This window comes from Diadema setosum, chromosome 16 (assembly GCF_964275005.1).
Source record: "Diadema setosum chromosome 16, eeDiaSeto1, whole genome shotgun sequence".
NCBI lineage: Eukaryota > Metazoa > Echinodermata > Echinoidea > Diadematoida > Diadematidae > Diadema > Diadema setosum.
The window spans coordinates 8,778,177-8,801,796 of record NC_092700.1 but is presented as its reverse complement, the minus strand read 5'-3'; the positions used below and the strand labels follow the sequence as shown (position 1 = coordinate 8,801,796).

The 23,620-nt window shown below is 36.4% G+C and overlaps 1 protein-coding gene across 1 annotated transcript in view; it reads right to left on the bottom strand.

The window, feature by feature from the left end:
* The window catches only part of LOC140240304 (arf-GAP with SH3 domain, ANK repeat and PH domain-containing protein 1-like), a 128,708-nt gene that overhangs the window by 40,526 nt on the left and 64,562 nt on the right, over positions 1 to 23,620 (bottom strand). The window contains exons 6-12 of the mRNA XM_072320088.1: positions 9,434 to 9,487; positions 8,242 to 8,327; positions 7,546 to 7,705; positions 5,989 to 6,250; positions 5,301 to 5,522; positions 4,441 to 4,574; positions 3,419 to 3,504 (exon numbers count right to left, since the gene is read on the bottom strand). Of these exons, the coding sequence (XP_072176189.1) occupies positions 3,419 to 3,504; positions 4,441 to 4,574; positions 5,301 to 5,522; positions 5,989 to 6,250; positions 7,546 to 7,705; positions 8,242 to 8,327; positions 9,434 to 9,487 (1,004 nt within the window). The remainder of the gene's footprint in view (positions 1 to 3,418; positions 3,505 to 4,440; positions 4,575 to 5,300; positions 5,523 to 5,988; positions 6,251 to 7,545; positions 7,706 to 8,241; positions 8,328 to 9,433; positions 9,488 to 23,620) is intronic.

The window sequence follows — 23,620 nt, the reverse complement described above, 5'->3', positions numbered from 1 at the left end:
TTATTTATTTATTTTTTTTTTTGCAAATTACAACTGGCATACAATGCATATGGTGTAGACAAGAACTATAGTGTACATTTTAGTTTCGCAACTCTTGGCTATCACCAAGTAAAATCACACTTGTGAGATTTAAATTTTGCAACCATTCCTCATTTTACAATTATATATTGAAAACAAAAGCTATGGATATCAATCCTTCCTGTGCTTTGTTTGCTGATACAATGTAGGTATGCATGCTGGAGTGCTTTCTTCGCCGATTGGGGCAGATATCTGGACACTACTAATTGTCAACGAGTGGCAATTACCTTATGTCCCTAATCGCTATTGTGTCAACACTAACTTCCTGTTGGAATGAGGCACACTGCTACATGCACATTAGAGTTGGTTTGCTATCTTTAAAGGCATGGTATAGTATTGGCTGAGGTGAGAATTCAGCTTTTAACTTTTTCTGAGATACTTAGAAATCACTTCAAGAAATTTTGCAAAGCATAAAATTGTAAGAGGAATTCACACTTTATTGAGTGAAAATGGGTTTTGAAGTGGCTGAGATATCAAAAAAATAAGGTAACACAAAGCGATCCTAATAAAAGGTGGGTCCCACCTTTTTATTAGGATTGCTTTGTTTTCGATATCTCAGCGATTTCAATTTTCATCAAATAAACTTTGAATTCCTTTTAGAATTATATGCTCTTTCATATTTCATGAGGTTTCTAACTATAATCACAAAAAATCATCATCAAAAACGTTGGAAACCTCATGTCCCATCTCAACCGAAACTATACCATCCCTTTAACAACTAGATCAAGTGTGGATAAGATTATACTAAATGCTCTTGTGAAAGCTTGGCACATTAAAGGGATGGTATAGTTTGGGTTGAGATGGGGCTTCAGGTTTCAATCTTCTTCTTTTTTTTGTGAGTTAATGAGAAGCCTCCTGTGAAATATGAAAGGACATACAATTCCAACAGGAATTCAAAATTTATTTGATGAAAATTGGTTCTGAAATGGCTGAGCCATCCAAAACTAGAAATGTCGCTATGGCGACTGATGCCTCCGCCATAATGTATGATTCTCCCGACAGGTGTATAGTACAATGTCTTCACAATGTGTGACAGTTTCACATAACTGGCAAAATATTGAAATGACAGGTTTGTCAGAAATATCTTGAATTTTCACTTTCCTTGAACTGGGTTTGCTATAATTGTCTAAGAGTGCAGGTACACATATTTGGGGAATTGAGGATTTTTACTTGACTTCTGACCGACCCTTCTATAAGCTTATGCATTGAGTATTTTCAAGGTATGAAGAAAGAGTGTAATTACAGTACAAAATATATATATATTTTTGCATTTAAACCTGGCCTTTGACCCATAACCTTTGACCTTCTGGCTGGAAATTTCCCAGAGAATCTCCATTAGGTAATACATGTATATATTAAGTTTTAAAACTAATAATGCAAGCATTGCATATACTAGTATATGAGGGAAATAGTAAAATTTTGAGGAGTTGACCTTGACCTTTGACCTCTAAATATTGAACCATGACCCCTAAATTCCCTAGATAATCCCTGCCAGTCAGTACATGCGTATGTACCAAGTTCCATGAAGATACATTGTATATTGAACCATTTGCGAGAAAAGTGAAATTGCAACATTTTCACCTAACCTTTGACCTTTTGACCTTTGACCTTCTAACATGAAACTCTCTCTCTGGAGAATCTTTATGCAGTAGTACATGTCTACACTAAGTTTCAAGAAAATACCTTCGGGCATTGCATAGATATGGGGGAAATAGCAACATTTTTAGCATTTGACCTTGACCTTTTGACCTTTGACCTCTTGCTAATGTCACTAAAATCTACTCAACTAATTGCCGTATCATACATCATCCTTGGACCAAGTTTGGTGAAAGCTGCTTCATCCAGTTTTGAGTTATCGCGTAAAAAGATAAATTTTAGGATTTGACCTTGATCTTTGACCTTTGACCTCTGTCCGATTTCACTCAAAAATTAATCAAGTAATTGTCCCACCATATATCATCCTTGGACAAAGTTTGGTGAAATTTGCTTCATCCAGTCTTGAGTTATCGCGTAAACAGATACAATTTCATGATTTGACCTTGACCTTTGACCTTTGGCCGATTTCACCCAAAATCTAATCAAGTAATTGCCCCATCATACTTTATACTTGGACCAAGTTTGGTAAAATTCCAGTCAATATTACTCAAGTTATCGCGTAAACAAATGCGGACGGACGTACGTACGGACGGACGGACAACCCGAAAACATAATGCCTCCGGCACCACTTCGTGGCGGAGGCATAAAAAGTCCTAATAAAAAGTAGGACCCACTATTTCTTAGGAAAATTTTGTTTCACTTTGTTTTGTTTTGTTGGTTTTTGGGGGGGATATCTCAGCCCTTTCAAAACTTACTTTCATTAAATACATTGTAAACTTTCAAATTCTATTGACTTGTATGTTTTTTCATATTTCATAGGAGGTTTCTCTTTCATCTCACAAAAAAAAAAAAAATGGAAACCTGAAGCCCCATCTCAACCACACCTACAAAAGTATATCATCCCTTTAAGCTAGGTACCTGGGAACTACCAGGGATAATGGGTCTCTGTAGGAACAATGCCTCTCCGTTGTTCTCATTTCTATTTCCTCTTCTACTCAACTGCAATGGCTGTCAGTATTAAGTGGATACATTTGTGGTTCTAAACTTAACATGCTATGAAAACAAACAAGATTTTTTTCTCACGACCGCCAGAGTGCACACAAGTGGCCGACTGGATTTATAGTCACGTTGTCACCGCTTTCAAGAATTGCCTTGGTTTAACACACTGCAGATGTACTACAGCTCTTCAAACTAATTTGGCATTGGCGGCAAATATGTCAGCCATAGAATGAATGCATTATTTTACCTTTTTTCAAAATTCATTCATTGGGCATGAGACAGAAATCAAAGGATAACCCATATGACATAAGGAGATGATTTTGTTCAAACAGTTTAGGTTATGCACTAGCTTTATATATTTCTTTTCCACTTTCTTATGTACGCTCATATATTCTGTACTACATTGATTTCCTGTAATGATTGTATTTGAAAGGATTTATGTGACGATGGTAATCAAATTCGAGTTGAGCTGAATTGGAGAATGCCACCAGTTGAGCAAGACAGCATATGTGTCAAAATTACACTGACACTCAATTTGAAATATCAAGTTTTCCTCTCACAACAAAGGAAGAATGCATCTTACAGAAAACAATCAAATCCTTTGCAAGTTTAGAAGAAACTAGTTTTATCATGCTGACAGTGGGGGATAATACAGCAACAATTCAAAAGCTGTTGATAAAATGTCATGAAAATTACAGAAATTGCAAACTTTCAATAAAAGATAAAAGCAAAGAAGAAGACTTACATGCTGCTACTCTGTGTTGGCTTGTTACTTTCCAGGTTTGCTTCGTAGACTTCGTTGAAATCTTCATTACCTACTGTTATTGCAAGCTGCAAGCCAATGAGAAAGACACTGATAATCAGTTTAGAAACCAATTTGTGCACTGCAACAAAAAGACCCTTTTAATTTTCTGTAATGCTTTCCTTGAATGTACTCTTGTTCCATCTATTGTATTTTGGCATGCACAAAAACATTCACATTTACCAGAGTATGATTAGTTTGGTATTTCCATGATGACAGAACATTTGTTTGGTGGTTTCACATTACACCATGTATTCTTTCTTGGATGTGCAAATGGTTCTGAAAAAGTGTCTGTCGATACTCTGTATTTCTGTCTCAGTTTCACACTGAGATATCTTACAACTTTAAGCTCTATTACTTTATCATTCAGTAATAAGGAAATCATTTGAAACAATCTTACTTCAATATCACACGCACAGACACAGACACACACACATACACTTAGACAAATATACTTTAATACACAAATTGATTTGTGGGGAACTGTAATGTTTTTTCCTAATGTAGTCAAAACCCAAAAGTTCTTTTTCTACTGTACTGTATACCTAACAAGTAGGACAGAATAAAGATGATCATTTTGTTCTCTGTACTCCACAATCACACACACATATAAACATATCATACAGAGACACATATACAGTATGTGACACAGTATGTGTATGAAGACACAAAAAAACCATCCACACACAGACACAAACACACATATACATACAAGTGTACAACCCAAAGCAAAGACACACACATAAAAGTATACACACTGCCACACACACACACACACACAGACACACACACACACACACACACACACACACACTTTCTTCTCTTTTTGGTGGTATTCTTTATTTAGACTTCATTCCATAATATCAAAATCCTACTCACAAAGAAAACAAATACACACCAACACACACGCACAGACACACAATCAGTACCAGCAAAGTTACCATGCTGCAAGACATGCCACTTACAAGTAGCTGAGCTGTGCTGAGTCTGTCTAGTTCCAGTGACTGCACACGTGATATATGAACTCCCATCTCTCTGTGTACACCTGAGCATTCTATACACGTCAGAATACCTAGGTTGGTTGACAGCCACTGGGGATCTGTAAGCAAGAACAACCATGAAATATCAAAAGAATAATCGTGTTACCGACCTTTACTTCATAAATTTCATTACTTCATATTTCTACATGTACTTTATCATCTTCTCTTTTTCCATTAGATGCGACATTGCTACACTCCTAAAAGGCTTATTTGTGAACACTAAAACTAGTTTAAATCTGTTTGATCTTTTTGTCAATATGATTTTGTATTACAGGGCACTGGAGTAGGAGCTTATACTGTCCCAGTCATCTTGTTATTTAAGTCTAGCCCTGAGAATGGAATAGAAAATTTGAATTTCATGGAAAATAAACCCTTTTAAAGTTTACAGAAAATGTAAATCTTACATCATATCAAAATAATAGGATATAAGTTTGTTTGTTTTTCTCCCTGAGTAACATTTCAATATCCATGTGCCCTAACACAATTTCATAGCAATTTCATAATAGCAACTGGTGAAATATACAAATACCCAATACATGCATTGTCTCTATTAAAAAAAAAGAAAGTTTTATCTACAATGTACAATGTATATAGTATACATTACAGCACATTTACACAGTACAAATTTCCCACAAGTGAGATTCACACAGCTAAATGCATGAGTATATGTGTCACAAAAGTCTTGGCCCAAATGGGGACAAAAAATTCAAAGTGTGCCACCTATCCAGCACTGCCACATGCGGAGAATCGTGGCTATATAAGGTATCATAATTTTCTCGCCCAACCTGCCGCTGTGCAGTCGCAGCACACGTTATTGCCAGGCAACCGCTTGACCTCCTTGACGATGCTCTGCGTCAGGTCCTGGAGCCCTCTGCTGGCGACCTCCGACGGCGACGATCCCTCGTTGAAGACCGCCTCCAGGGCGAACTTCTTGCTGTTGTTGAGAACGGAAATCCACTCCTCCGCCTCTTCCTCCGTCTCAGCCATGAAGTGATACGTTCGGTCTTCTGCAGATCATCAACAGGAATTTAAAAAATATATACAGTATATGTATAACAACAAGAGACATATTTCTCGGTGGCAGTGACCTCAGATTTGTTTTTAAAAAGCGCAACACAGTTTGGGGTGAAAAACGGAACACTAAAGAAGGTGTTGTTCAAATTTCATTGGACAATTACTTGGACATGCAGCTAAGAAATATCCCTCCACAAGATTGTGTCCAGCTTAATCACCAATCTCTATGTAAATACACACACAGGCAAGGAATCTTGACTGGAGTGGACCGTTACCAATAAGCTTACGCTCTGATGCCGATATTCACTGATACGCGGCTGATGGGTGCTATTCCTGGATTTTGAATGCCTCCCGGGTGGCAGCGAATTCAATCAGACCACCCATATTTCCCCACACTACCTGGGCTGAAATGTCGACAATCTGCAGACAGGCAAAAGTCAGTGCAACTCTTTCACTTACGTGCCACGAGGTCAAAGTACTTTCGACTGGACTCCTCCAGAGAGGGCTTGACCTGGCAGGTCAGGAGGTTAAGGGTTGCCGGGGCACGGGTGGGCGTGGAATGCGAGATGTGGAGGTAGCCGTCGCACACCTCGCACTTGCGCTTCTGGTACACCTTGCGCAGCCCCTCGGTGCGCTTGTGGAGGTAGCCTGACTTCTCCGTGCCCATGGCGTTGTTGGTCTGAAGCTGGTGGAGACTGTATCCCTGCTTTTCGGGCGGAGTCTGATGGGCATGGCGTTGCCATGGAGATGGAAGAGGAGGAAGATCAACCTAATTCAGTTTTACAGCTTATAAACATTAATCCCATGACATATGATATTGTATTGATGTCAAAACCACTGGCATCTCAGTGGTTGCTTGCAGGAAAAATGTTTTTACTTTTTGGAACTTATTCAAAAATTTGAAAATCATATCAATATTCATAAATTCTTTCATCATACTGGATGACATGCAGTGCATCCATATGAATCTTATCCAACCACAATCAATAAAATGGGATTTTATCCTTATCCACTTCAAAGAGAAGACAAGACATTGAGACGCATCAACCTGTCATTATAACATTCTCAATTGGCAATTGCTTTGGAAATGCACTGCAAAAGAAAATAAACCCAAATGGTTGTGTGGCTTGAAGGGATGCAGCAATATCAGTGAAACACATTGATCAGCGCAGGTGTGATGGAAACTGGACAATCCATAGAAAAGGTATAAATTTGTAAAGTTTCCATGCTGCCATCGCTGGATGAGAAGACTAAAACAACTTGTGACCTCAAGCATACCCTGGTATACAGAAAACATACAGAAAATTCCTCATATTTGCACTTTTCAAGCATGATGAAACAGCACTTGTCTGACCTCTTCAAGAAAACAGGTGCAATAATATTACCCTGTGTCAAACACAAGTCCAGGGAGTGTTTACTTCTCATTAACACCTTCTGTTAACACCTTCAAAATCAGACTCAAAACATATCTATTCAATGGACTGTAGTTCGATTCACTGATTCCATGTCATCCAATTTATTTTGTTTAATTATTTATCATAATGTTATGTAATGTAATGTAATTTAATGTAATATTATGTAACGTAGTGTTATATAATTTATTATGCTTTTCATAATCCTTATACATGTATTAATTTAAGAATTAAATGTTAAGCGCTTAGAAACTACTGTAATAAGCGCTATATAAATGTACATTATTATTATTATTATTATTAAAAGAATGAAATTCGATAGAATTCTTTTTGTAATTTCTTTATATCATTATACTGCAGTGATGTCCCCATCGATAGTAGTCTATTCATTTAGCAATGGCGGCAACAAAAGTTTAAGACTTCATAACTTTTAAACAGATTGTGCCATTTTCCTCAAACATTGCTGACCGGTTTTACCTTATATTGCTGCATTTACTCAAGCCACATGTGTCTTTTCTTTCATTCCACTTAAATGCAACAACTCTTGAATGAACTCTACACTATTAGTCTCACGATATAGTGTCACATTCTTGGAGTTGCGCACCTCTTTGTCCATATTGAGGCTGTTCTTGAGGACCGTCTTGAGTTCCGACAGCTGCCTCTTCTCCTCGTCATGCCGCGACTTGATCTTGGAGACATTCGTTGACAGCTCGTCGATATATGACTGAAAGTGTTCGACGGTCTTGAGGCCATCCCTGAAGTAGCTGCAAATCATATGTGCACACAAAAATATGCATATTCCATTTTTTTTTTCTATGTGTATGGGACAGTAGAACTATTGAATTCAGGTGGAGGCTTTTTTTTTTTTTTTTTTTTTTGAATGAATATATCATCTTCATTTTTTTAATCAACAAAAAGAGTAAAAAAAAAATCATCTAAAATCAAGTCTCAACTGAATTGGTATCATATTGCTATATTGCTAGTATGTTTAATACATGGAAAATATGTGAGTTTCATTTTTAAGTTTTGGGTGTGGGTTGTTTTGTTGTTGTTTTTTTTTTGGGGGGGGGGGGGGTGAGTCTTCTCAGGTTCTGTACATAGTACTGTTTTCATCTAGAGCCCATCATAAATTGTTATGAGTTCACAGAAGACGTTATGCACCTGGACTTTCAAAAAGTGTGAAAAACATAGGACGCAAATGCTTTCACAGATAGACCAATTCTGGTCAAATTTTGCCCCCACATTATGGGACAGTCCCCATTGAGGGGAAAAGTCAAGGAAACCAGGCGGCAGAGCTCACTTGTTCTCGGCCCGGAAGTACTCCACGAGGTGCTGGACCAGGTCTGCTCCTTTCTTCGCCTTGATCTCATTTACTTTCACCAGGTACTGCAGGAATTAGTCAAGAGATCAACAAAGCAAAGAGGTCTGTAAGATCCCATACAGTAGCTTAGCCTAGCTCTCTTAGGGCAAAGTCACATTCCATGAGTGCAATCGAAGTGGTCATCTGTCTATGGCAGCCAACTGTCCATAGCAGCCACCTGTCTATAATGGCCACCTGTCTATAGTGGTCACCTGTCTATACTGGCCACCTGTCTTTAGCGGTCATCTGTTGGTAGTAGCCATCTGTCTATTGCGGCCATCTGTTTGTAGCATCAACCCATTTATAGTGATGACCCTTCCATAGCTACAGAGTACTTATCCCTATTTGCAACAGGGTGCCTCTTTGCGCCAGGGACAGTTTCATTCATCGATAGAACAGTTAAAGAGCGTGAAGTGTGTTTAGTCCCACTTTTGAACAAAAGTGGGAGTTACTTGCAAGTGTTATAGAAAGTGAGGGTACTCTCACACTTGATTGGGCCTTTCCATCAATGAAACAGCCCCTGCTGCAAATATGCACCCTGTTGCAAACAGGGATGATCACTCTATTGTAGAATTCCTAAACATTACAAAAAATGGGTCTACCATTATCCATTTCCGCTCATAAATTGTCCGCCATTTTTGGAAAGAACCTTGTCTCCTGTGAGCCTTGTGAAAACTTTTTTTAGAACTAATAATGCCTCTGCAGTCACATTAAGGTGCTGGGTTCATGTCTTGAAAAATGTGATCAAATAGTAAGAAGGCATTAGCATTTGTTCATTAAAGCACAGTCTTCCTTAAATGGTATTAGTCATTTGACTGAAATGGGTATTAAAGCTATTAAAAAGTAGCACATATTAATGATATGACAACCTGATCAGATGATACAATCTTCTTCACAGATATTATTACCCTTTTCATCTGTGCTGACAACTGATAGAAATATCTGAATTGTTCTGTATGATAGTAACTATAAAAGTGTGAACACACTTCGTCAAGCAAAAGAGAGGGAATCAAAACTCACACATTTATATTATGTTACTTGTGTGAACGTACCTCCACATTTATATTGTAGTGACTAAAAGAGAGTGAACATACTTTACACATATCAAAGCTATAAAGTAGTGTAAACATACCTCACACATTTGTAATTGGAACATTCTTCTCTCCTTTTCCATCTCCTCTGCAACCTGCAGGATAAAAAAATTAGCAAAAATAATAACATACTTTAATAATGAATGACATTTTGATTTCCTCAAACCAGATTCATCAAAATCTTTCCTCTCACATGCATTGTTATGTTCATGCAAATTGCAATGCCTACGTAGATGTCAGCGATCAAAATATCCAAGCTTGATTGCACAAAATCTGCAAAGGAGATGAGTTTAGATCAAAGAAATGCAGGGGAGAACATAGCTAACTCTCAAGTATACCTAATGTCTTTTTCAAAACCTTGTGGACAATGAAATGAGTCTCCAAAGTAACTGTCATTTGTTCTGGGAAATTCAACAGAATGTAGCCAATAAAACCACATAAAGCTACCAAACAAACCTCATGCTCAACATACAGAATTTCTCAGTAAGAGCATTTCTGATCTACCAGTAGTCAGTAGACATCTTGTCTGTATCATGCATGCTTCACCAGTTCAACAATAACCATGGTAACATGGGCAAAACTTTGTACAATGTAAAGGGACTGTACAGTACTGGTTGAGGTGGGAATTCATGTTTTGAATATTGCTATGTGAGATAATGAGAAATCTCAAATGAAATATGAAAGAGCATGCAATTTTAAGAAGGATTCAACATTTATTTGATGAAAATTGGTTTTGAAATGGCTGAGATATCGAAAAGAGTGATAACAATAAAAGGCGACAGGCCACGCCTTTTATTAGCATCTCTTTGTTTCACATTGTTTTTGGATATCTCAGCCATTTCCAAACCGATTTTCATCGAATGAACTTTTGATACCCCTTAGAATTGCATGCTCTTTGATATCTTTTTTTCATACACACCATTACGCCCACACAACATACTGGTGCATTATTAGTCCTGCTGATTTCCCATATTTGTTACCCACCAGTGATCACCCTCTATAATGTAAGATAGAGATCGCATTTTGCCATTAAATGTACAGGTATCTGTAGAGTAGTATACTCACCCTCATGAATTTATATCATACGGTGCTTGTGCAATAAGAAATAATTTATTAGTTTGTGTATTTGTATTGTAAAGTATTCTTTGTTTTGTGTTTTCTGTAATAATTGATATGAGTAATTGGATTTGGGGAATTGACGTTAAGTTCAGTTAAAAATGAATGCAAACACAGTTATTTGAGTATCAAAGTGTTAATGGTTAATGAGGTGTTATTTTTTTTTTTTTTAAACATGATATGCAAAATATATTTATTGAATTTTTATATTGCACTGAATCAATCATAGGGAAATGTGGTGTATTTGTTATTGTTAAAATGTTTATATAATGTCTGTTGTTTGATGTAATTTATACGTTTTTCATGTGATGCACTATAATTTAGCCTTCGGGCTACTACTTTGCATGTTTGTTCCAATAAACCATTATCAATCAATCAATCTCATAGAGTGGCTTCTGAATATCTCGCAAAACGTTAAAAGCTAAATCCTCCCCTCAACCAGAACTGTACACACCCTTTAAAAGAGTTTTGCCAGTGTGACTACAGACTTTCTGAAAATTTCTCGCAAGACTTGTCATGAAACTTCCAATCTATACTAGGGAAATTTCCCAAACTCCTGAAAATCTTTTCGAAGTTTGTGCTGTCTGACACTCACAACTGAAACTTTGTGCAGTTTGTGATGTGAATAGTCCACTGCCTGTTTGTGGTGGTGCTTCAACAGCACACTCGCATTGGGATGTACGTGTGTGCATTGTTTGTGTGACAAAATCAAGAGATGTCACAAGGTGCATGATTTCTTCTTTGTTGCACACGTGCATCAGTGACAAAAACTTTGAGAAGTGAAACTTGAAGAATTTTGGCTGCAAGTGTGAACAGACAAGCAACCTTCGTAGAGAGTCCTCAAAGTTTAACATCGAGAAGTTTTGCCTCCGTGACTGCGGCTAATTATATAGTTACTATTAAAAGCCAAGGCAGAATGTATGTAGTGGGAATATTTATCTAGTCTATTGAGGGAAAACCCCTCATAGCTGTCATCTGGTTTCACACTACGCTCACGCATTAAAGTCCACAGATAAACCTAGCACCAAAAAAAGGTACGATGAATGCATTTACACTTGTAGAGGTTCCGTAATCTTTGATCAACTCTACATATGGAGCAATGTGATGATAAAGTAGAGAAAGAAACTATACAAAGTAGAGTGTGATGAAACAAAGGGGAAAATGATAAAGCAATTCCAAAAGGTCACAGAGGGGCAGGGCAAGACTCTAAGGGGGATTTGGCCAAGCTCTGAGCATGGTGTCCCTTCCACCCCCCCCCCCTCCCCCCCCCCCCAACACCTTCCCTTCCCCTCCCCTCTGCATTCATCCATCTTCTCAGACATGACCACAGGGAGTAGGCCAGGAGGGATAAAATCAGGATGGCATGCAAGGCCCACTGACACATAAGAATTATCGGCATTTAAATAGATCAATTTGCAAAATATTAAATAATAAAATCTATTTTACTTTGCCACAGCCAGCATATCAAAAAAAAAAAAAAAAAGAATGATAATGATGATAATACTACTAGTACTATTACTACTACTGGGCAATTCCGTGAAAAATGTTACCCGAGGGTGGAAAAATGAAAATCAAGAAACAACTTTGTTTTACCCTGGAAAGTACTCAGGAAGGGTCATATCAAACTAATATGATGAAAAAATTTGGTACAATATGGAAAAAATGTAACTTTTTAGGTATTGAAATCGTGTGTTTTTTCTAAGACATTCCAGAAAAATTCAGTATAATTTGCATGTAATTCTTCTGAAGTAGAAATTTTCCCTATAAAATGACTTTCAGGCAACCATTTTTATGCTATGATAAAGCTAATGACTCATTTTTACATCATCCTCCTTGATATCAAAAGAAAATAATTCTTTCTTAAAAGATGAGCATTTCAATTTTTTGAATTTCCACCTCTTTCAAAGTGTAATGTCCGTAACGTTTTAGATGTAAAAGTTCTTGTAACACACTGTGTTTTGGTCTAATTTTGTTCTAGATTCAAACGCAAAGCTAAAATGTGACATCACACAACATACCCACACAGTTTTTCGGGAACCTGCATAATTCCTTTTAAAAAGCGTTACGGACATTACATAACTAATGCGTTACGGACATTACACATTTGTGTCAAAAGTATTAGCTACATATGAAGAGTTTGTTTGCAAAAACCGATAAGTCCATATTTGTCAAATGGAGATATTTGCAATTAAAGGTCAAGAAAAATAAAGAGAATAATAAGAAAATTTTTGCTTCTTTTGACCATAACTTCAAAAATATACCTTTTTATGTAATGACCAATATATCATTTAAAAGGTATTATTTTTTTACTTTATGGCAGAGACCGTACTTCAAAATCTTCAAAAATGGACTTATCGGTTTTTGCAAACAAACTCTTCATATGATTATTAGGAATAGCTTGGATCCTACCCTGCAATATTGATATACTGTCACAATGAATGCCCTAGCCCTTGCATGAAAATTGATTTGGGACTTTACTCAGCAACAAGTGCAGTGTTTCAACAAGGTTTTGACTAATCTTCTGCATTCCTCTACAATCTTATTTCTTGTGTCTACTTATTTCTCCCATGAAATACGTGTACATGGATGCAAGCTATCTTACAGCAATAGCATATCAAGTTGAGTAATTATACTATGATGGCAAGAATGTATGTTAAAACATTGTTAAAGAAGAGAAACAGTCAAAAACATCTCTGGACAAGGCCTTTTACACAATGTATGGTCAGTTGTATAGTCTGACTTGTCTGTTAAGGAAATACAGTCCAACCTCAAGTTCTAACCATGTCGTGAACGGTAGCCATCTGGATAAAATGATATTGCTGGATAAGGGAGATATGCTCATGCATGACACTTGTAGGCAAATTGTGTAGGATATTATTAATTGACTATTCAATATTATAGTTTACATGAAAATTTCATGTTTTATTATTCAGTAATGTGGAAATCAAGTGGAATGTGAATGAAATACACTTCCTCATTATTCCTTCTAGCAACAGTATTTTGGTTGTTAGAAATATAATGTTGTACCATAGCGATTAACGTTAATGTCCTAAATCACAATTACCTTGTAAAGAATAAAAAAGTGATATGTACTTTTAGTCATATTTTGCACCGAATTATGCAAAAAAAAAAAAAAATAATATGCCAATCCATATCTGGATAATAGAGCAATCCAGAAAAGTGATTGCTGGATAACTGAGGTTGGACTTTATGTAATGAGGATAGTCCATCGATTATGAAATTTCTGAAAAGACAAGGATTCATGAATATTTCTTTGAGTGTAGTGAAGGAGAGCCATTTTTAGAACAGGATGGAATCGTTAGTATTAGACCCTCTCCAACAATTGGTCAAGAACACCTTTCTTGCTTCCAAGGTGATTGATTTGGAAGCAGAATAAACAATATTCTCCAAAACAGACTTTTCTGACCCTGGAAAAGACTGTTGTACTTAAACAAACTGTTGGGGAAAAAAGAAAGTAAAACTAAACATTTATTGTGTAAAAATACATACTGAGCATTTGTTGAACCATTATTTTATTTGATTTTGATTATGCATTAGTTTTGATTAAAATAAAAGTTGTTTATTCGTGCAGAGTTATGCTCAGTGATGGCTATGTAGATGTGAATAAAAAGTGTAATGTCCGTAACATTTCTTTAAAATTACATTTTGAGTAATTAAAAGTTTGAATATCATAAAAGAAAGTCAAAAGGCTGATCTATATGTTATTTATAGATCATAACTTTATTGCAGGCATTAAATAAGTTGATTAAATTCCAATATGATAGAAAAGTCAACAAATTGTTAAAGTAGGGGTCCATACTGACCAAATAGTCCTCAAATTGGCAACTCCTAAAATAAAAAAAATCTCCTGAAAGGGCTATAGTAGCATTGTCCAATGTGTATTGATTACCATCCAAGTGAAAAGGATAAAAAATATTGATACTTGCATGTGACTCCTGCCACTTAATGAAAGTGGACAAATCTGTAATGTCCGTAACGCTTAGAATGTAATGTCCGTAACACCACAATTATGGCTATAGGAGGTACATGTGCCATCTGTTTCACTAAATTTGATTTTATTTTCTTTAAACATTTCTTTACCTTTCAATTTATTCCTACATTGGTCTAATTATGTGCTTAAACTCACAGACTTTTCAATGGTTGTATAGGCATGCAAAAAGTCATGTCCAAAAAATGTAATGTCCGTAACGGCCAACATTTTATGCAGCAAGTGCCATATGATGTGGTGAAATGGATTGAAATTTTCACTGTTTATGATTTAGCCTCATATGTGAGTGATTCCACTGTATGAGTTCAGAATGAAAATATTTTGTTATCTTAATGACCTTTTAAAGTTGCAAATTTTGTCTGAAATGTAATGTCCGTAACGCTGGAACTGCCCTACTACTACTACTAATAATAATAATAATAATAATGATGATAATAATAACTTAATAATAATAGTAATTATGATGATGATGATGATGATGATAATAATAATAATAACAATAATGATGATAATAATAATAATAATAATGATAATAATAATAATAATAATGATAATAATAATAATAATAATAACAACAACAACAACAACAGCAATGATAATAATAATAATCTGGCTGAAAAGAAAGCCGATTGGAATCTCTGAAATGCGCATGCACATTTAAACCATGATCAAAGCTTGACCCTTGACATCCAAGTGCGCAAACCTAACGTGGCAAGTTGCATGAAGGGATTTTGAAAATTAATAGTTTCTCCACAATCATGCCATATTTGCATGCGCTACACACACATTCAGCAAACACAACTTATAGTCAGCTCCAAAATCACGTCTGTGATCTGTAACTAGAAATCAAGAAACAAAGCAGTGAATTTAAATACCCAGCTACTACATACACATATACAATGATACTTATAATCAAGACAGATTATACACAAGCATCCTTTAAACACTGTACAGAAGGTGATGACACAAATTGTGATTATCTTTTTTTTGTAGTTTCCATTTTAGTTTCTTTTCTCTTTAATTACGCAACAACAGTTAGACCACATCAACCAATGAAACTGTAGGGATTACTGAATTACTTCCTCAACAGCTTCCTTATTGTTGAGAGAGCTAAAGCCAGAAGAGGCAATTTGATTGAAACAGGAATTGATAACAATTTTCCACTCCTCATTCTCATCTGAAATTTCAGTCAAGTGATGATGTCGCCGGGATATTTGCAACTTTGCAAGTTGATTTGACATCAGAGTAATTTTCTTGTGGACATTCTATATCAGCGTTGCCATACAACATGTTTTGAGGTAAAGAAAATGAAGGTAACTAAGCAAAGTGTGAGTGGCACACATACTCCCTTTTCTAAAATAAAAAAAAAAAAAAATATGTGTGCGCTTGCAGCATTGTAGCCAGCAATAAAATGAATCAGATATTTCCTAAACTTTTTAAAGGTCACAAACATTGTAAAGTCAAGAACAAGTAGCTACATGTAGACCCCATATTACTATGCTCTTCACACATTCCTGCTGTCTATAATGATAGGGGAACATTACTACATCCGTGTGGCAAATTGGGCAATAAATGTGCACTGAGGGTGCCGGTATTGACACATCCACTCCAGTCGATTAATTGTCGGTTATCGCGCCCACTAATGAGACACTTCCAGCCGGCAGGGAAGTCGGGCTGTTATTTTGGGTCGGTTCTCGGGGCAGGATACGGACCGGCGATGGTTTCGAGGAACTGCGAAGGGGGTGGGGGTGGGGGGGGGGGGGGGGGGTGGGGAGGAAACAACCGCAAGGCGTTTTCATGAGACGATGACATAAAGAGATTGGGTAGGATTGTTAATATGAGCCACATGGCCTCCTGGGTTGGGTTGATCGATTCTTTCTCTGTCGCCTCCAATGACATCCTCTCCCACCACCCCCCCCCCTCAACACACACACACACACACACACACACACACACACACACACAATCTTTAAAGTGATGTGGCATCATGCAATGCATTTCCCCTGCTCTCCATATTTCTTGCATACAAATTTACTATCATGCACCACAGGTATGAACTTTTTAATAATTATTTTTGGATATCACAATTACAACTTATCAATTTCTTATTAATACTGTCATTTATATCAGGAATCTAACCATTTCAATTTTACACATTACCAATATATTGTAACTGATTTCTACTTGGGGGTTAAAATACTAAATTATTCGTATCTTGAACCATATCTTATATTTTTGAAATCTCATAAATGCCTTTATTATGGTGATCAGGGTATGCATTTAAAGTGTATGGCATTTCAAGAATCAGTGTATAGATCTATATATCTTCAGAGGGAGTGATTGAATATAACAGGTTTTTTTGTGATTTTCTTCCTGTTTCTGCATTTGTAACATAATATGTTATATTTCATTTGGTAAGTTCCACTTTTGGGACATTGACAGCAACAGGCAAGGTTCAGGTATGGAGAGACATGATATGCAAACTGGGGGGTGTTTCATCAACGTTTGTCAGCGCTGACAATTTCAGCAAAGTCCTTGGTTTTGATTGGCTGAGATGCTCTGGTCACTGACTGTTACTATGGTGATTGTCAGCGATAACAACTTTTTGCGCTGACAAACGTTGATGAAACACCCCCCTGAAGTCAATCAGTTTAGCTCTGTGACTGAAACAGGTAGTACATTGTAAACCTGTCATTTTATCTGCAATTTGTGATGATTATTGCTTTAATAAATAGAGCAAATTTTGATATAAATTGTATGTGGACAGTTCAGTTTAGCAGATCTATGTATTAAACACATATTGACAAAGTGAAATAAGAAGAAAACATATAAACACAGTATTGGCTTGAAATAAAGAAAATTGAGTATTTAATGCCATATAAATTGCACTTAACACTAAATAAACCCAGTGAAATTTAATTGTTTAACAGGAAGATGTGTCAATTGATGGTGGTGTAAAAGAGGAAACAAGCTGTCTAGAACTCGTCTATTTGATAACTTCACTTTGTGGTTTAAATAAGAGGAAGGACACAGAAAAAAAAAAATAAAGAAAGAAATATGCAGGAAATACTCCATTGGGCCCCCTATTCTGTGTTGACATAACCCAGCTGGGAGCCTGGTGCTAAGTGTTTTGAGAGCTGAGCAAGGCAGCAGCGAAGGAGGGGACACAACTAGAGCAGACACATACTCAATGAACTCTACTCCAATGCCACTGTCCCTGACAGCTTTCAGCAGCCATTTCTCATTAAAGACCTAGCATGAAATTTAAAGAAACAAAAATACCAAATGCAATATCACACATTTGCACAAAAAAGAGACATACGACAAACATTTACGAGGCTAAATGGTCATGTTTTTAAATTAAAGACCTAGCATTAAATTTGAAAAAAAAAAACATACAATGTCACACATTTGCACACAAAAAGAGAGAAAGAGAGAGAGAGATTTACGAGGGTAAATGGTCATGCTTTTTAATTAAAAAGAAAATGATTTCCAATCATTTTTCAGTCTGTTTAATAAAATGAAAAATAAATCAGGAGGCATGATGTGTGGTATACATCACTGTATTTCAAGAGCATGGGTGCATGGATAAAATGTAATGTGAAAAGAAATCATATTAATCATAATCCACTTTGTCATTATTAGTGATTAATTGCTGCTGTATCACTGAAATACCACTTATGAACCAGTGGCTGTAAAATTTTCAAAAACTTCCACTTTTGGTCCATTCTACGCCATGCTCATGCGTTAATAATGTTAGACATAACGTTACAAGTTACAAGAATTGAAAGCCCACGTCCAGTTCCTGGGCACTGCGATAAAAAAAAAAAAAAAAAAAAATTCAAAATAAAAAATGTGAGGGACAGTCATAATCCACAGAGACATGTATACAGCTTCATCCTTGATAGAGCAGAAGTGGCCTAAGCCCACACTGCGGGTAATACACACTTCAGAATGAAGAGGAAGAACCACTGTCATATTTCATAACTATGCAAGCACCGACTTCCCACATGAAAAAAAAAAAAAAAAAAAACATGTGAAGGGGGAAAAAAAGCAGAGTTTAGAAAAGTGGCAACAGTATCATATTCAAGACCAATATCCTGTATACACCGAATATTTCATGAGGTTTTTATTTCCGCGAATTCCGCGAGTCAGGTGCTATTTGCAAAATTAAAGACACGTGAAAATGATGACTCTAATCCCGATATAAATGTGACGCACATTGTATAAATTTCTCCGTTCAGTACAGTACTCCACGATCGCGAATTTATCCACTCGCGAAATCGTCGGAAAGTCCCGATCAGCGAAAATTTAGACTCGCTAAATATATGTCGTATTCAGTAACTCGTTCTAGAAGTGGTGCTTCTTGTACCAATCCATTTAAATGAGAATAGCAAAATACTACATTGTGTGTCTGTTGATTACACTTGAGCACAAAACCACAGCAAATCATCCTCTGTTCTGGAATAACAGCCCATTCAGTGTCAGGAAACTGTCACTGGATAGCTATCTTCCTCTTTGCTTCTTGTTGGTTTTGTTTATCATGATATCAATGAGAGAGAGAGTCTATCACAATGGACAGTCATTAAAGTCAAGAACAGATTACATGGCCCCTGATCGGAAAAGCCATTGAAGTTTATGCAGTTGTTACAAGCAAATATCCAACAATGACCCTGCTGCAGTTAACTGGGGGGAGGGGGGGGGGGGAGAATACAATTATATTGAACCCATATGTCAGGATTTTTATCCATTGGAGATCACATCAAATGAAAATGTGATTCAATATTCGTAATAAGTCCCTTACATAATCCCAAACTCGATTTCTATTTCTGCTTAAAGATATTTAAAGATAGACAAATCTGTATTTATCTCATTACATTTGAAAAAATATATATATACATTGTATAAAATATACAGATCATAAAGATGACTGTAAGTTCTTGCTAACTTTCACAGTTATGTCCAAAAATAATTCTGTGAAAAACAAATTATATTCAGTAATTTTCAACCACTTTGGCTCTCTATGTTCAACAAGTTACAGAAGCTTTGCAGTGCAGTTATTTTTATGAAAAAAATTGGGCCATACAAGAAACGATTCGCCCCACCCAGTATTGATATCAAATGAAATAATACAGTTTCAGAGGCCGTAACGTAAAAATCACTGCAAGGCTTCACTGTACACACTTGTACATTATGTAGGTTCAATATAAGGACCTATCTCACTGGAGGGGACTTTACTGCAACTCTCACAGCCTGTGCAACTCTACAGACCAAGAAGTGGCTTGCGCTCTCACACTCCATGACGACATCCAAAACATCACCAAACAAGGTGCTAATGTATTCACCCAGCAGTCAAAGAGATGTCTCCGAGATGTCTCTTCAGTTATGCGGCGGACATCTCCGCCATGTGTCCAGTATGTTGCTAATGGGTCTCCACTAGGTCGGGGAGATATCTTGGACAGAATTAGTCTCTGCATTATTTGGCCGCAACAAAGGAGATTGGAAAAAGTTTTTTGTTTGTTTTTTTTTTTTTTTTTTTTTTTTTTTTAATTTGACATGTTTGATTCTATTGCGACTTCTAGGAGATCAGGTTAGTCTCTAGGAGACATCACAGAGACGTCTCCACGACCACTCTGAGACCAGCGAGACTAAAATCTCCACCAGGTCAACACATGAGTTATCAATGAAGACAAATGCAGATTATATGACCCTTGATTAGAATGTCCTCAATAATTCAGTCACTTGTCATAGGCAGATCACTCTACAATGACTCTTGTCCCAGTTTCCTTTCAGACAGAAACACACACCCAACATACACAAACACAATACCACAGATAGATAGATAGACAGACAGATAGATGTGCTTACAGAGAGATATGGGAGTGTATCCTTGGCAGGAATTTGTGAATCATCAATAATCATATCAAATGTAAATGTGACTCAAGTTTAATAATACCAATGTATTGCGACCACTAACTGGGATTCTATTTTTAAGTTTACAGGAAGTAGTAGTTATCCTAAAACACAATAATTATCAAATTAAAAAAAAAAAACTGAATTGTGGCTATTTAAAGACTATTTAAAGTTCTTGCCGACAATACTGGCAAGTGCATGATTTCTTCATAAGTTTAATCATATTTTGGTATTAATAAACTACATGGTTCCTTTCATGCTAATCACAATATAGTAGCCACAAATGAATTTTTTAATAGTTACAACAAAAATACAATCACTGTCTAATCTCCTGGTGTGGAGAAGTGTTATCCAAAAAACAATGATCAAATTTCAATCATTTCTAAAAGTAGCCCATCATCCAAGCAAGCAGTCTGGTACATATGTAAATCAATGTTCAAACATTAGAAGAAAAAAAAAACCTCAAGATACAATCAAATTTAAATCAAAGTTTAATCATATTTTGGTATTAATAAACTACATGGTTCCTTTCATGCTAATCACAATATAGTAGCCACAAATGAATTTTTTAATAGTTACAACAAAAATACAATCACTGTCTAATCTCCTGGTGTGGAGAAGTGTTATCCAAAAAACAATGATCAAATTTCAATCATTTCTAAAAGTAGCCCATCATCCAAGCAAGCAGTCTGGTACATATGTAAATCAATGTTCAAACATTAGAAGAAAAAAAAAACCTCAAGATACAATCAAATTTAAATCTATCTCACACTTCACATTTCATTTTCTTTAATATATACTGTATACGCTATAATTTTCGCGTACATAAATTTTCGCGAATTGCCGCTGTCACACATTTTCGCAAGTGGTTAAATTCGCGATTGGGGGACCAGAGAAAATATGAAATGGCAAAGAAAGTGTGAATTTTCAACTTACTAGCAAATAAGAATGATACTGTAGTTATACACTGCATGAAAAAAACTTACCAAACTCTGCGAACTAGTAAGTTAGAATTCAACATTTTTGAAGTGGTTAAGTCCATCGCGCTAGATTTCTGACGAGTGGTCCCCTTGCGATAATGGATTGGCTCTCTACAGTATTCGTAAGTAGACGTGGACGTGTTATATGTACGTAAACAAGCTTAGCCAGTATATGTTGGTCTGTTCGGTAAGCCATGACATGGTATACTAGTACTGAAATGTTCGTATCATCAAGGCAAGGGATTCATTTTGGAAGGTAATATTTTCGCGTGTTGTCAATTTCGTGAATAGCTCCCGACTCGCGAAATTCGTGAAAATAAAACCCCTGCGAAATATATAGCGTATACAGTAGGTCCTATATGGGATACAACACAAAGGCGATGACAATTCTTCAATGAGAATGCGTAATAGATTGACACTAGGGATGCAATGCCAGAAATATTCATTACCTAGTCTAATACTGAGTACATCGAATAACTGGTAAAATCCTGATAAAAATGCAAACAAAACAGCTGATATGATGCATATACGAAGCCCTCTCACAACAAGTAGCACTAAAAGTCAAGTGTTCTTCTTTCTTTTTTTTTTTGGCCAGGGTTATTCTCATTTCACTGAGGAGGGCAGAGCAAAGTTCAAGATCACTGTTAACCAAATCAATGCGCCGCAACGCAGTCGATTTCTGGAAAATCCTTGTAGACCCATATTCATGAAGCTGAAATGATTAACACATGTTCCCCACAGCCAGCTGGGAGACTGACAGGGGGAGGGGAAAGCACCCCCATTCTGAACCCCAACCCCTGGTAGAGTTTCTGCTCCAGAGAAACAAGGTTTGTAACACTCTGGATCACTTGTTTTGTTCTAAAACCAAATTCCGAGAGATCTTCATCACATGGGCTGCCAACATCGCAATTTTTATATAAAGCTTATTATAAAATGCAAAAGGATAATGAGAAGAATTGCTGTAGAATGTATTTATGACTTGATAGTATAAAAGCAAAACAGCAAGGGAGTATACATCTGTTATGACTCCATGGCTTTCACTTCTGGTGTTGTTGTTTGTTTTACTATAATTCTACTCTATCTCTATTGTTTTAATAGTTTTGTTCTGCTATTTGTTGTAGTTTTACACAGTTTTTTTTCCCCTTTATATTACTTGTTTGTTTGTGTGGGTTTTTTTTTTTTTTTGGGGGGGGGGGGCTGGCTAATGTAACACAGTGTATCATTGTTCTGCTCTGTATGTTTTGGTTCTGCTTTGCTTTTCTTGACAGCTATCCAGACAATGCCTTGTAATAACTGCGATCGTTTTTAAAAAAAAACTAACAAAACTTGAGGTTTTGCACTTTTGTTCTCCCCACTGGCTCCCCATCAAGAGCTTCAAAGCACAGGGCTTTAACGAGCAAGTGTTCAACAGATGGAAACGTCAACGCGCTTCTGGCATCCCGATTTAACAACCATCATACCGGCTGCATTAATCTGAAAATTCACTTGGCACTCTCGACTACTCCTGCGGTCAAAGCACTGGGAAAAATGAGGTGGGGATCAACAGCAATCGCAGACATGGTGGGGAAAAAAACTGTGACATTTCCCTTGAATGAGGAATTTGCCAATTTGCAGCAGGCAATCTAGAGCACTTCATTGTCAAGGTGGCAGTCAAATGTAATCAAGGCAATGTACAGCAAATTTGACATCATGGTATATTGAATATACTGATGGGTTAAACTAACAAACTATTTACTATTTTACTATTAACCATTTTCCTCCTCTTCTGTCACTATTCAATCATTATTTCTAGATACGCGTGTATATATCTGTAGAATGTTGATCTGAATAACAAAAAAAAAACTCTTCAAGAATAAAGTTCTTTGGGTAATGACCATCACATCATGTGAAGGACAAATGTTGCACTAGATACGATTTTCAACACTTTAAAATTTTAATATTATCACAAATAATGACACCTATCAAACCTTTAAATGAGCCTCAAAATACTTTTTCTCCATTCAAAGAAGATCATGCTTGATATTTTCTTCAACTTTCACACAGACAAAACTACAGCTGTACATTCAGTAACAGCGCATGAATGTGTTTGGTGAAGACAAACATTAAACACTATCTGAGTGACATTGTATTTAACTAATGTGGAAAATTTTCAGAACTTGTCATAAAAACATACTTGGCACTACAATGTAATGGCAATATCATTACCTCCG